At 49.5% G+C, this 14967-nt stretch overlaps 1 protein-coding gene across 1 annotated transcript; it reads right to left on the bottom strand.

The window, feature by feature from the left end:
- Nucleotides 1–1139: 1139 nt before the first annotated feature.
- Nucleotides 1140–14677, bottom strand: Morn3 (MORN repeat containing 3). The gene is made up of 6 exons (XM_041649025.1): nt 14650–14677; nt 10081–10254; nt 4787–4944; nt 3471–3630; nt 2216–2400; nt 1140–1863 (listed from the first exon to the last, which is right to left on the bottom strand). Exons 2-6 carry the CDS (start codon nt 10223–10225, stop codon nt 1786–1788), a joined length of 726 nt encoding a protein of 241 aa, XP_041504959.1. The 5' UTR covers nt 10226–10254; nt 14650–14677; the 3' UTR covers nt 1140–1785.
- Nucleotides 14678–14967: the final 290 nt, after the last annotated feature.

Below are 14967 nucleotides of genomic sequence, written 5' to 3'. Positions count from 1 at the left end.
CAGTGTGGGCTTTTCTGTTCTGTTGATCCATCCTTGTGCTCACTAGTGAGCAGGCTGCTGTCAAACCCTCCACCTCCAGAGTGCTGTGAGGGTAGGTGTGAGCCACCGTGCCTCACTGAGTTTGGGGCATTTGCTAAGAGCTTTACGGACAGACAATGAGCTGAATTATTCCTTTGTAATTTGTTTACAATGTAGCATGTTGAGCTGGGCATAGTGATACAGGAGGCAGAGGCAAGCAGATCTCTGTGAGTTCTAGGCCAGCCTGGTCTACATAGTGAGTTTCAGAACCATCAGAGCTGTTGCATAGAGAAAGCCTGTCTCAGAAAAACAAATAGACAAACAAACAAACTAAAACTTAAAAAAGTATAGCATGTTTAACAACATCACTGCCCTAGCCGGGCAGTGGTGGCACACACCTTTAATCCCAGCACTCAGGAGACAGAGGCAGGTGGATCTCTGTGAGTTCGAGGCCAACCTGGGCTATAAGAGCTAGTTCCAGGACAGGAACCAAAACCACGGAGAAACCCTGTCTCGAAAATTAAAAAAAAAAAAAAATCACTGCCCTAAGATGCCATTAGCATGGCTCTCTGTCACCATGACAACTAGGAGTGTCTCCAAGCATAACCAAATGTCCCCAAGGAGCTAGGTGAAAGGATTCTTGCTCAGTGGTTTTAAACCACCGTCTTTTTACTGTGAGATCTCAAGATACTGCCCTACTGAGTGTGTAGCCCAGACTGGCCTCAAACTCAGAGATCCACCTGCCTCTGCTTCCAAATATCTGTTGTTAGGGCACAGGCTACAACAACTGTCCTGTATACTCATGGTTTTTAAAGTTTCCTTGAGATTCCTGTGATAGGCTAAGGAGGTGGGGACCTGCTTTAATCTCAAATCTTGGTGGCCATTGTGGCAGAGAGGGCAACTCACTCTCCGCTCTTGGCTGGCTCAGATGCAGTAGAACTGAAACCACTTCGTGCTCCCCTGCCTCGAACCCTCAACTCCTCCTGACACACACACAGTCGGTGAGGCTACCTCCCTTCCCTCTCCGACTCCTCCCACCCCTGCTCAAGCCATAGGTCCTTGGTGCAAGGCCACCAGGTTCTTTATTTTCAAGTCCTCTGATAAAAAGGCATAGGGCAAAGGATTTAAACAAGTGGGTCCCCAAGGCCAGCCAGGGAGAAGTAATACCACACCTCCATTGGCAAAGAATAACCTAGTGTCTTAGAGGAGTGGGTGCCCTCTGAGGGAGCCAAGGGCGTGCCCAGAGTCGCTTGCTTGCTTCTGCAGGAGCTGCACCGGTCTGAGCAGTTTGGTGACAAGGGCTGGCGTTTCTCCTAAGCCTTGATGTGCTCTCTCTACAGGTGGGGATGATGTTGGAACTAGTATTAGAAACACAATCATCTAAAACAAAACAAAACCCGCTGTCATCAACACCTCTCCCTGAAGCCTCACAGCCACTCCAGGCAAGGCCCCAGAAACAGTTGTGTCAGTGCGGGCCTAGGGCCCACAGCCTTATTTAAGGATCTTTAGATGGGACCACCTGACCAGCTCAGTGCTCACCTCAGGAGGCTGAGAATGCAACTGAGAGATCTGGGCAGACCTGGAATGCACTTGCTCTTGGAGGAACATGCGCTTCAAAGGGGAGTAGAAGGAAAAGCTAAGGTACAGGAGCAGGAAGCTCTCCCTCTCTGGTCTGCTCTCAGTGATACCAGATCAGCAGTGTTCAGGGATGCAAAGCTGCCTCAGATTGTGAGATCAGAGATGGCAGATGTGTCTTCTTACTGGACGTCAGTCCTCTTCATCCTCCGAGTTCTTCAGCGCAGCGATTGCTTCCTTCAGAACACCATCTGGGTCTTGAATCTCTACCTGGAGAGCAGCAGGGGAAGGGGATTGGTTGGTTGGTTTAAGGGCATGGAAGGCCCCAGGCTGCCTTGCTGGAGATGCTCTGCTTGAAAACAAAATCTTTAATCCCAGCCTCGGAAGGCAGAGGCAGGTGGATCTCTGAGTTCAAGGACAGCCTGGTCTACAGAGCGAGTTCCAGGACAGGCTCCAAAGCTACAGAGAAAACCATATCTCAAAAACAAAAACAAAACAACCAAAAAAAAAAAAAAACCCAACCAAACAAAACCCAGTAAAACAAAACCTCATCCATAGTTCCTGGACACGTGGGGCTACAGTGGGGCTACAGATGCTGTGTCTATCCTCTGGCTTCACCTACCTTAGGAATGGGGAACTGGGTGGGCTCCGGGGCCTCATCACGGCCGAAGTCAATCATGGTACCACACTTGGCCACGTCATCCACCCAGAAGCCTTCAAACAACTGCCCGTGGTCCAGGTGAAAGAAACGCCCATGCCCATTCTTCATGCCTCTCTCCCAGCTGCCCTCATATCGGTTCCCATTCTCTATGGAGAGAACAGACAAGCCTGGGTGCTGGGCACAGGGCAGCAGTCAGGGCTATCAGGCTGGGCCTCACCCGTCTAGCTGCTGACACGGGTATGTTAGAGGGTCACTAGGTGCTAGACAGTAGCCCACACCAGCATAGAGAGTCACTGGGCGCTAGACAGTAGCCCACACCAGCATAGAGAGTCACTGGGCGCTAGACAGCAGGTGTAGTCTCCAGCTCCATACCAGCAAAAATAGCATTTTACCTCGACCACTTCAAAGGGTTTATTTTTTTGGTGTTGGAGACAGAACATGGCGCATGCATGCACACACTCGGGCTGTAGCATGCATGCACACACTTAGTCTCTGGGCTGTAGCTCTAGTTCCAGTTTATGGTTTTGTTGTTGCTTTTGTTTTTTTACTCCATTTTGCTCTGCAGTGCTAGGGGCTTTGAGCTAGGCAAGTGCTCTACACCCTGGGGATCTGGAGCTCCGCCTGGCTTTGCCTCCTAAGTCCTGTGATGAAAGCTACAGGAGTTGTATCTTCTGAGACAGCATGGCCACCTAGCTAGCACAGGCTGGCCTTTAAGGCAGTGAGTTTTCTCCTCCCACCTCGTGGGCCCAGGATCAACTTCAGGTGGGCAGGTCTGTGTGGAAGAGCCATTACTGCGCCATCTCCCAGGCCCTCTGCAAGCAGACTGCCTGGGGCCGCAGCGCTAGCACCGGGATCTGAATTCACGTAAGCTTGCCCAGAGCCCAAGCCATGAGAAATGACACGCCTAGAACATTGGCTCTGTTCAGCAAGTGACCCTGAATACAAGTTACACATAGTGGAGACACACTGAAGGCAGACTTTGCTAAGGCATACAGGGACAACAAGACAGACTGACCGACCGCCGAAGCCTTCCACCTGACCCAGGGCCTCAGCTAGTTGGAGCTCACTGGAAGTTGGAATCTCACTTTTTTAGGGCCCACAAGGCTGGTGTTACAGGGACGTGGCAGGTGGGGCAGGGAGTCTGGGGTGGGATCTTTCTGGAAAGGGGTGGGACCAAGAGGCATTGGGGCGTGGTTTCATGGGGCGGGGCACTCACTCAGCCGCAACATGCCCTCCCCTTCAGGCTTGTCGTTCAGCCACTGGCCCTCGTAGATGTTGCCATTGCGGTAGTACATGCGTCCCCACCCGCTGCGCTGGTTGCTGCACCACTCACCCTCATAGTAGTCCTTGGGTCCGTAAAACTGGATCCCATAGCCCTGAAAGAAGGAAGATGTCCCGCCATTCGCCAGGTTACTCAAGTCTCACACCTGAGGTTTGTCGCATCGCCAGCCATCCAATCAGAAGTGAAAGGATTCTAGGATTCTAGCACCGTCTTTCTACAGCCCGCGTCGGTTTTCCCTCTTCCCCTCTTCCTTAGTCCTCTTATCTCTCGGGCCACTTCCGCACACCCTCCCTCCGTACAGCCCCAGAAGGATATTTTATAGTCCATAGCGTCTCCCATCCAACTCTGCCCTCCCCAGGGAAGACATCTTTGTTATTTCTTCCTCCCCGTTGACATGTCTACCTGGCTAACTCCTTGCTCCTTTGGGGTATGACCTGCCCTGTATCTTCTCAACTAGATAACACCCTCTCCCAAGCCCAGGGAAGCCACTGGTAAGGCTATATTAAATGCAAACCCTTTGCTTTAGGCTGTCTTCCCTCTAAGAGCAAAGAATATGAAATCTAGGGCTCTGAAAAGGCTTAGTTAGTAGTCCCTTAGTTAGTAAAACGGAATACTAAAGGCGATAAACTGTTACAGGAGTCAGTTCAAGTACCGTACCACATACAGTAAGTGCCCAATAGCAACACTGTTATCAGGCTCCATAGCCAGCATGAGGAAATATGTCTGCAGAATGGACGGGGATGTCCCTCTGGCTAGCTTCTACCCCCTTCTGCTCTTGCCCTATGGCCAAAGATGTGAACTCTGTTCTCGCTCCTTGTTTTCTACCCTCTCCCCTTTCCAGTCATGGTCTCTCTGTGTAGCCCAGGATGGCCTCAAACATGCTATCCTCCTGCCTCCACCTCCAGAATGACCTCATTACACCCCGCTTCCTTACCTTCCGTCTGACTTAAGCCAAAAGGAGGAGACTCAGAATGGGGTACCACGGAGAAGAAAGCCAGGAAATAGGGGGAAGAGGGTGGAGGAGGCCTTGCCTGCTGCCTCCCTGGGGCTCCCCCTGTTCCTCTTGCTTCCTGTTTTCTTGGTTTTATTTTGAGAAGAACTACAACTCCCTCACCCCTTCCGTCTCCCACCCACCAAACTACTGGTCCTCCTGGCTCTAGGTCCACCTCCTGCCTCCCCCCCCCCACACACACACACAGAGCTTGGTGCTCAGACTCACCTACAGACAAGGCATACTGGGATCCACTCACCGATTTCTTGTCCCCTTTCCACCAGCCTGAGTACACCCTTCTGTACTTTCCGGTCTCTGGGTCAGGGTGACTGAGGGTGCCATAGCCATCTCGCTTTCCAAACTTCCAGTCTCCTTCATAGGTAGCACCGCTCTTCTTCCAGACCTGTGTTCCTTTCCCTGGTGACACATGGATGGGCCAACACTGCAGACCGTTGCCATCCGGAAGCTGAAGGCCACATGCTGGTACAGACCTCAGGGACTTCTGCCCTGAACAATTTCTTCAGAACTGGAATAGGGTCTGTACCTCATCATTAGACTGTAAGCATGAAGAAGAAAGGAAAGTTCCATGGCTAAAAACAGTGATTCTCCTTCCCACTGTCTAACAGCTAGACTGTCAGGGCAAACCTCAAGTAGAGGTGAGGCTGAGGCAGGAGGATGGTAAGCTCCAGGCCAGCCGGGGCAGCTTCTAGAGCCTGACTCAAAATAAAGGAAAAAGAGGCTGGGAAATGGTGTGTGAGATCATGAGTTTGCTTCCCAGCAGAGAAACAAAGAAAACAGAAATCCTTCTATTTACAACATGAGTGGAACAGCCGGGCAGTGGTGGCGCACGCCTTTAATCCCAGTCCTCAGGAGGCAGAGGCAGGCGGATCTCTGAGTTTAAGGCCAGCCTGGTCTACAGAGTGAATTCCAGGAGGAGAGTCAGGACCACACAGAGAAACCCTGTCTCAGGAAAAAAAAAAAAGAAAGAAAGAAAGAAAGAAAGAAAAGGGAAATAAACCAGACACAGGAAGACAAATACCAAGGGATGTCACTTTTATGTGGAATCTCAAGAAGCCAAACTCAGAAACAGAGAATAGAATGATGGGTACCAGGAGCTGGGAGGAGAGAAAGAGGGAGATGTGGGTAAAGGCTCTCAGCGTAAGGTGTCTACGTTTAGAGGACCGATGTACAGCATTGTGATTAAGTTAACAACTGCATCATGCTGGAGAGACAGCTCGGCCATGCAAGCCGGATGACCAGAGTTTCAGCCCTGGAATCCACGGCAGGAGAAAAGACTGACTTCCAAACATCTCTCGTTTACCATCCGCACACATGCTGTGGCAACGCCTGGCCTCACCTGTACACATCACTCATGCCTAGATTTATACTGTACTGGGATTTGAATCCAGGGATGCATGTCAGGGAAGCCATTTATCAGCCGATGGCTACATTGCTAGTCCCATAATATATGGATTTTTGAGACAAGATCTTATCCCATTTCCCAGGCTGCCCTTGGACTCATGATCTTCCTGCCTATTTCCTGATCCTTCCTGATCCTTGCTTCTCAAGAATTTAGATTACAGCTATTATTGCTACTATTCCTGGCCATAACCAGTCTGATAGCAATGAATAAATCTAAGGAATGAATGAACAAATGAACGAATGAGTCACCGTGAAAGAAAGCACTGGAAGCCAAGTACCCATGTCAAGTCTGCATGCATCTTTCCTCAACTCCCCTGCTGGCTCGTTAGCAGGCCAGAATTTTCTGTCCCCTTCTCATTCCCTAAACAAAGTTAAATCAAAAGCTGCTAGTTAAATCAAAACCCAGGGCTAGCTGGAAAAAGTGTTCCTGCCTTTTGGGGGGGAGGGTGTTCAAGACATGGTTTCTCTGTAGCTTTGGAGCCTGTCCTGGCACTAGCTCTTATAGATCAGGCTGGCTTCGAACTTACAGAGATCCGCCTGCCTCTGCCTCCCGAGTGCAGGGCTTCAGCAGTGCCAGGCAAGCTGTCTATCACTGTGTTAGCTATTTTACGTTAGCGACTTGGCATGAGCTAGAGTGACTTTTGAAGAGGGCGACAGTGTCCCCATCAGATTGGACCTGTGAGCAAACCTGCAGGGCAGTTTCTTGATTGATGACTGGTGTGGGAAGGCGCAGCTCACTGTGGATGCTATCACCCTTGTGTTCCTGGGTGCTGTGGGGGAGGGGGGAAGCAGGCTAGGGGTACTTTAGCTGGAGAGATGGCTCAATGGTTGGGCACCCTTGCTGTTCTTATAGAGCATCAGGGTTCAGTTTCCAGCACCCTTGTCTCACAGTCCTCCATAGACATGAATATGGTGCATATACATACATACATGCATACATACAAGCAAAAGACGTACACACATAAATAAATTTTTTTAAAAAATGAAAGCCAAGAACAAGCCAGTCATGTTCTCCTCCTTGGCCTCTGCATCAGCTCCTGACTTGCTTTGCTGATGAACTGTAACGTGGAAGGACAGACAGAAATAAACCCTTTCCGCTCTAAGTTGCTTTGGTCTGTGCTGTTTCATCACAACAGTAGAAACTTGGTAAGACAAGCACTGAGATACATTCCTAGCCCTTGGATTTTAAATTTTATTTATAAAATAGTATTTATTTTTAGAGATTTATTTTTATGTGCCTGTGTGAATGTCATGTGAATGTAGTACCTACAGAGGCCAGGAGAGGGTGCTATAATCCTGGGAGGTGAAGTTACAGTGATTATGAGCCACTGGAAGTGGGTGCTGGGAACTGAATTCAGATTCTCAGCTTTCTTGTTTGTTTTGTTATTGTTGAGACATGATTACACTGTGTTTCCCCAGATGGCCTACGACTTGCTATGTAAACCCGGCTGGCTCCAGCTCAGAGCTCTACCTGCCTCTGCCTCCTGCATGCTCAGCTTAAAGGTGTGTACCACTGACACCAGTGAACAATACTTGCTCTTAACTTCTGAGCGATCTCCCGGGCCCAACCCTTGGGTTTTTAAATCTAGAGCAGGTAGGGCTTCAGTCATATCTCAGTGGTAGGACATCTGCCTAACAATATTTGAAATATTATGAAATAAAATATTCACATTGTGAGATAAAAACTTGATCTAGGTTATTCCTGACAAGGGCAGACTCACCCTTCATCCACACGTTTTTGGCACACACCGTGCTGACTAGCCTGTTCCCTTCTTCTTTTTTTTTTTTTTTTTTTTTTGGTTTTTCGAGACAGGGTTTCTCTGTGGTTTTGGAGCCTGTCCTGGAACTAGCTCTTGTAGACCTGGCTGGTCTTGAACTCACAGAGATCCGCCTGCCTCTGCCTCCCGAGTGCTGGGATTAAAGGCGTGCGCCACCACCGCCCTGCCGCCTGTTCCCTTCTTTTCTTTTTTTTTTTGTTCCCTTCTTTTCAACAAGGTTTGTCCTGTAATAAAGACAGACAAAGCTTGGGGCTGGAGAGCTGGGTCAGCAGTGAGAGTACTTGCTGCCTTTGCAGAGGACCTGGCTTCTGTTCCCAGCATGCACAACCACCTGGAACTGCAGTTCCAGTGGGATCTAATGCTTTCTTCTCATCTCCCTGGGTACTAGGCACTCACATGGTCCATATACATACATAAAGGCAAAACGCTCATGCACATAAAATAAATCTTTTTTTAATGTATTTACTTATTATGTATACAATATTCTATCTGTGTGTATGCCTGCAGGCAAGAAGAGGGCACCAGATCTCATTACAGATGGTTGTGAGCCACCATGTGGTTGCTGGGAATGGAACTCAGGACCTCTGGAAGATCAGGCAATGCTCTTAACCGCTGAGTCATCTCTCCAGCCCCTCATAAAATAAATCTTTTTTTAAAAACAAACACAAGGCTCACAGTGGTCCATGAGGCACAGTATGTTTATTGGACAGTTAGCTGTACCCGAGTCTCTTTCTCATTCTCTCTCCTTTCTTCCCTTCCTCTCTTCACCCCTCTTTGTTTTATTTGTTTCATTTTTGAGACAGGATTTCATTATGCAGCCCAGCTGGCCTGGAACTTTCTATGCAGACCAGGCTGGTCTTGAACTCACATGCACAGAGATCTCCTTCCTCTGCCTCTGGAGTGTTGGGAGGAAAAGTATGAGCCTCCACAGCTGGCCACTGCTCTTTTTCTTCCTTCCTTTTTAAACTTTATTTTGTTTTGAGATAGGGTCTCTGGTAGCTCAGGCTGACCTTGAACTTACTGTGTAGGGGAAGCTGGATTTGAACTCATCATCTTCCTGCATCATCTTCCAAGTGCTTGAAACTACAGGAATGCACCATCCCCCCCTGGCTCCCTGCCACATACTTTCTTTTGTTGAGAGAGGGTGGCTCAGCCTCCTGAGCCAATAATTGTAACAATAAAACCACACCAATCCCGGCCCACTTCTCTGCTCCAGCTACACTGACTTCAGGTCGGTCCCTCCATCAAGGTATACCAATCTACCTAACTAATTCTACTGTTTAAGGTCTGAACTTTAGACCCTTAGCCTGGCCCTTGCATTCTTGTCCTCTCTGCCCAGTTCCAACATCACCCAGCTCCCTACTGGTTTCTGCCTCTACTCCCTTCCCTCTCCTCTCTGGTAGTTGTTTCCACTTGACAGGTGAGGAAACTGAGGCTCAGAGTGTGGGAATGACTACCTCCAGACTGTAGCAGGTAGAACTGGGATTCTAACACTGCAGGCTCATGGTTTTAGTGTAGATAACTCCGGAAGGCAGGAGAAGACGGTGGTTAAGTCTGGAATTGCAAGACTGCAGTGTGAGACTCTGAAGACTTTTAATGAAGCCTCCCGCACCCCCGCCCTGGTTTGCACTGTATTACCAGAACACCTTCGCCCTCTGCTGGTCAGACCTGAGCCCAGGCACACGGGAGGAATCGTGGAAGCTGAGTTACTTTTGGGGGTTGTACTGGTCCTACCTGTGTTCTGAGGCCCAGACCCTGTGATCCACCATCTTCAGAGCATCAGGGGGGTCTGAAGCCCGGAGCCCCTTCGGCAAGCCATTTTCTTATCACTTTGACCTTTTCTGTCATCCAGCCCCAGGCTCAGCCAGCCTATCAGAAGGCAGTGAGGGGCCCAGCTCCACCCCCAGAGCCCCAGCTCCAGACATCTATCCTACCAGTGTCCCTAAACCCTTGTTCAGCTGAAGTCATGGCTGAGATGGGCTTCAGAGCCAAAGCATGGGAATGCCCCTTGCTTGTCCTGATCAACATCTACCCCCAGGAGGATGGGAACACCACCTCTTATGTTCCTAGTGAATTCTGTACACTGATCAACATCTACCCCCCAGGAGGATGGGAACACCGCCACTTACGTTTCTAGTGAATTCTATACACTGCTTTTGGTTGTGGGTTTTGTTGTTGTTTGTTTGTTTGTTTGAGACAGGGCCTGTCCTGGAACTCACTTTGTAGATCAGGCTGGCCTCGAACTCACAGAGATCCCCCTGCCCCTGCCTCCTGAGTGCAACCACTTCCTGGTTGCTTTGCTTTGCCCGCCCACTCTGACCCCACACTGACCCCTTGAGGACCCCCTGCTCACCATGTTTTAAGTTGTCTTTCCATTCGCCCACATAGTGATCGCCGTTCACTGCAAATACTTGGTGCCTCAGTCCATTCTTCTGGGCTTTCCGGTCCCACCCCTTCCACAGGGGCTCTGATTTTCTTGGGCACTTGGTGACTGGCATGTTAGCTGCTTCTGTGGTGTTGAAGGGTGCTGGCGAGAGGTAGGAGCATCAGGGACTCAGTGTATCCCGTGTATCTCTGGGATCCTGGGGCTTCCTGGGGAGGTGCCTGCCTGAGTTCCAGTAGGGCAGGTCATGTGTGTTCTGAGTCCCCAGGGCAGGTGAGCAGCCCTCAGTGGGGATCCTTCTGTGCTGGACTGACCCAGGACACTCCCCTCTCTTCCATTCTCCTGGGGCCCTTCTATGGGGACTGATGGCACAATCGCTTTGGAACCCAAGGAGACCAATAGGAACCCAGGGTTTGTGATGACCTCAGGGAAGAATGATGGTCACATACTTAGTGACTAGAAGGACCAATCAGAATGGGTTTTGATAGAAGAGAAGCCCAGTAGGAAGGATCAGATGGTGGCAAGTGCTGGGACCACTCCAGGAGAGGCCAATGTTATTAGGCAGACAGTTGCCTTCCACACAAACTTCAGGACATCCCTGGCCCAGTGCCTGCTCGGTTGGCCCTACATACCTGGTAGATGGGACAGAAGGTGAAGCTCAGGGCTGCCTTTCAACTGGGGCAGTCCTACAAATTCAAGAGACGGATTCCAGCCGGGTGGTGGTGGCACACACCTTTAATCCCAGCACTTGGGAGGCAGAGGCAGGCGGATCTCTGTGAGTTCAAAGTCAGCCTGGTCTTCAAGAGCTAGTTCCAGGACAGGTTCCAAAGCTACAGAGAAACCCTGTCTCAAAAAGACCAAACCAAACCAAAACAAAACAAAGGCTGATCCCAAGGTGACCACCTACCCCTGGCTGACTATACTGAGAGACCTGAACTCAAGATAAACACAGTAGGAAAGTCTGCAGCACCTTTCCACCTCTGACCCCTGACCTCTGCTTTACCACTCAGCTCAAACCCCTGGTCAGCTTCTTCTATGCTCTATCTGCTAGAACCTATAAAGAAACAGTGGGGGGCCCAGGGCCTCCTCCAGGTGTCTGGGAGGCCCTATTTGTGTTCCTCATATCTCCCAGAATCTCCAGAGAGGACATCCATGTCTTTTCATCTGTCCCCATGGAGTTTGCTCAGGGGTGATAAAAAGTGGTCTTGTCTAAATCCTGGGGAACCCAGTTCCTTCTCAACAAATAATACTGTATATTCCCTGGGTTCTGAGGCTGCACAAATTCACTCCCATTAAATCTTTTTTTATATATATTTATTTATTCATTATGTATACAATATTCTCTCTGTGTGTATGCCTGTAGACCAGAAGAGGGCACCAGACCCCATTACAGATGGTTGTCAGCCACCATGTGGTTGCTGGGAATTGAACTCAGGACCTTTGGAAGAGCAGGCAATGCTCTTAACCTCTGAGCCATCTCTTCAGCCCCAACTCCCATTAAATCTTGCACCAGCAGCACACACATGTACTGCCAATCAAAGTAACCTCAGGCCAGTCCCCCCCAACATGGTTATCTCAGCATCTACCCACAGGGTCAGCCTCAAAAATGTGTGCTTCAGGTTGAACACCGCCGTGCCTGCCACCTGTGCAGCTGTGCAGGCTCTGTCCCCACAGAAGAATGCTTCAGGTTGAGCACTACCGTGCCTGCCACCTGTGCAGTTGTACTGCCTCTATCCCCACAGAAGGAACCAATCTTTGCTCACACTTTGTTGCTACCCAGTTTTGATTTTTTTCCTTTTTTTTAAAATTTATTTATTTATTCTGTATACAATGTTCTGTCTGTATGCCTGCAGGCCAGAAGAGGGCGCCAGACCTCATTACAGATGGTTGTGAGCCACCATGTGGTTGCTGGGAATTGAACTCAGGACCTTTGGAAGAGCAAGCAATGCTCTTAACCACTGAGCCATCTTTCCAGCCCCTGCTACCCAGTTTTGAAAATCTTTTTATTTTATTTTATTTTTTGGTTTTCCGAGACAGGGTTTCTCTGTGTAACAGCCTTAGCTGTCCTTGAACTCACTTTGTAGCCAGGCTGGCCTTGAACTCACAGAGAACTTCCTGCCTCTGGCTCCCTAGTGCAAAGATTAAAGGTGTGCACCACCACACCGGCAATTTTTTTTTAAATGGAGTCTTGCTATGTAGCCCTGGTTGACCTGGAACTCCTATGTAGACCAGGTTGACGTTAAATTGCCACCATTTTTCATGCCTGGGCTAACAGACATGCACAGCCACACTCAAGTCCTCTCTGTTTCTTATAGGCTTTTGCGTACCACAGGTTAGACTCAAACTCACAATATAGCTGAGAATAGCTTATTTTTCTTTTTTGAGCCAGGGTCTCACGTAGCCTAGGCTGACCTCAAACTCAATATGCAAGATGACTTTGAATTGGTGACCCTTCTGTTGCCACCTCCCAAGTGCTGGGGTTGCAGGCAGGAGCCAGCATGCTTGGTTTCTGCATTCAAGGGTCAAACCCAGGGCTTCATGCATGCTAAGCAAGCCTTCTACCTACTGGTCCTCCGTCTTTACCAGGAGAGGACATCAGATCCCCTGGGACTGAAGTTCCGACAGTTATGAGCCCCCATTTGGATTTTAGAAATTGAGCCTGGATCTTCTGTGACAGCAGCCAATGTTCGTAACTGCTAAGCCCCTACAGTCACCTCTCCACAGGCCCTTGAATTGCATCATTGTGTAGAAGGCTGGATTCCTGGCAGGACCTCAGATGGGGAGTGGGAGCCTCGAGAGAGGAGCAGCGGTGGTAGTACTGTGCTTCTTTAATCCCAGCCCTTGGGAGGCAGAGGCGGGCAGATCTCTGTGGGTTCAAGGCTAGCCTGGTCTACAGATCTAGCTTTAGGAGAACCAGGACTACACAGAGAAACCCTGTCTTGACAAGAAAGTAGGGGAGTGGAGGGAGGGAGAGAAGGAGGGAGAAAAGAGGGGTCAGTAGTATGAAAGGATTTTGCTGCTGGCAGAATCCTGACTGGGGTTACCAATGTGCATTTACGATATCATTATATGTTCTTCAAGATAAGTTGTAAGACTTTAAGACAATTCTGAAGCCATTTCTGACAACTCTGAATCCTCTCAGCCTCTGTGCCATAGTGCTTCCCCTCCTCCCCTGGGAACCAAGGACCTAACAGCTACACATGCACATACTCAGTTTCTGAACAATTACCCATATGCGTATGTTTTGATTCAGTCCTGTGGGAAACGGGGTCAAAATGACCTCTTACCTCATCTGATCTGGCAACAGCTCTCCAGCCAATTATTGGTAATAGCTCTTTTGAATAAGCCAATCACAACCCCCCTTGCTTCTGTGGCCTTCTCCTTTAAAAGTAGCCTGTGCCAGCTATTCGAGGTATCTCGGCTTCCCGAATGCTGAGGGACCCTGTCATGACAGAATTAATAAAATCCTCATGCTTTTGCATCGGCTGTGGTGTGTGAGATGGTCTCTGGGGGCGACTCCTCCTCAGTGTTTGCACGCTAGAGTCCAACACAATCTTGGCAGCACCTTTCCCCTCTGAGAGTACCCTGCGCAGTACTGTTCTACCACCATCTCAGTAGAGAGGACAGATACCAAGTCTTTTCTGTTTGTCACCACACCCGGTACCTGCACACAGCTGTTCTCAACTAAGGACAAAGGGACCGTGGGAATAGTAATGCAACCTGGAATCCTAACTGTTGGAACATTTAGGCAGAGGAATCCCCATGAGTTCGAGGTCAGCGTGGGCTACAGAGTGAGCCACTGTTTCAAAACAGCAGAAATCTGGTCAGGAGAGGATGGCTCGGTTGTTAAGAGTCCTGGCTGCTCTTGCAGAAGACCTGGTTTGGTTTCCAGCACCCAACTCACAATGGCTAACTCCAGTTTTAGGGAATCCAATGGTGGCACATGAGTTGTGCGCAGAAACACATGTAGGCCAAACATCCATACACGTAAAATAAAAAATAAAATACATGAGAGATGAGCAAAAGTCAAGGAGATATCGGTGCCATATTAGCCCCAAAGTGACAGTGTGTCTTGGGCTTGCTCAGAATCGTAAAGGAAGGCTGCACTAGACTCCCACAGCGCTACGGTGCCAACAGGTGTCACCGCTTCATCTGTGCGTCATTGAGTCTACTTTTTTTTTTTTTTTCGAGACAGGGTTTCTCTATGTAGCCCAGGTTATTCTGGAATTTGTTTCATAGATCAGGCTGGCCTCGAACTCACAAAGATCCGCCTGTCTCTGCCTTCTGAATGCTGGGATTAAAGGGTTATACCACCACTGCCTGGCATAGATTCCACTCTTGTCCCTGCATTTTTCAGAACTTAAGGAGAGGTAGAAGAAGACCAGAAAGGAAAGGCTTACAAGATTCCCAGGTTGTTTTGTTTCTAAAGAAAAAAAGAGAGACCAGTGAGGACACTGGAGGGACAGGGCACAGACAGCTAGGTGTCCTTTTTGAGCCCCCCCCCCCCCCCCCCCCCCCCGCCTTGTCCTCATGGCTCACCTGTGGTAGCAGCCTTGGGCTTCACCCTCAGCCAGCAGCTAGAGTTGCCCGCGAGTGTGGGCCCCTAGAGGTTGTTATGGCAACAACAAAGCGAGCTGGCAGTGCCTGCCTCTTCCTGCAGAGGCAGGGTAATGGGAAATTTTAAGGACAAGGAAAGTTCTGTTTGTTTTTAGTCGTCTAGGAGCGCTTTGAATGTCTTTGGGAAGCTCTGGAGACCATCTCCCAGGAAGTTGCATGGCATGCATATGACAAACGCAGGTTCCGGCTCTGCCCACTACGCTCATGTCGTATAATAAAGCCTTGAAGACGCTGGAAGAC

Source organism: Microtus oregoni, unplaced genomic scaffold (genome assembly GCF_018167655.1).
Source record: "Microtus oregoni isolate MIOR12 unplaced genomic scaffold, Mior012 000003F_ref0000135, whole genome shotgun sequence".
NCBI classification, from domain to species: domain Eukaryota; kingdom Metazoa; phylum Chordata; class Mammalia; order Rodentia; family Cricetidae; genus Microtus; species Microtus oregoni.
Note: the sequence above shows the minus strand (reverse complement) of the source record. Positions and strands in the feature narration are given on the sequence as shown.

Excerpts from the sequence above, each read along its gene's own strand:
- Morn3 (XM_041649025.1), bottom strand. The coding sequence starts at position 10,225 with ATGCCAGTCACCAAGTGCCCAAGAAAATCAGAGCCCCTGTGGAAGGGG. Across the intron at positions 3,631-4,786 it reads GGAAAGGGGACAAGAAATCG|GGCTATGGGATCCAGTTTTA; the intron begins GTGAGTGGATCC and ends TCCTTCTTTCAG. Across the intron at positions 2,401-3,470 it reads GGAGGGCATGTTGCGGCTGA|AGAATGGGAACCGATATGAG; the intron begins GTGAGTGCCCCG and ends TTCTCTCCATAG.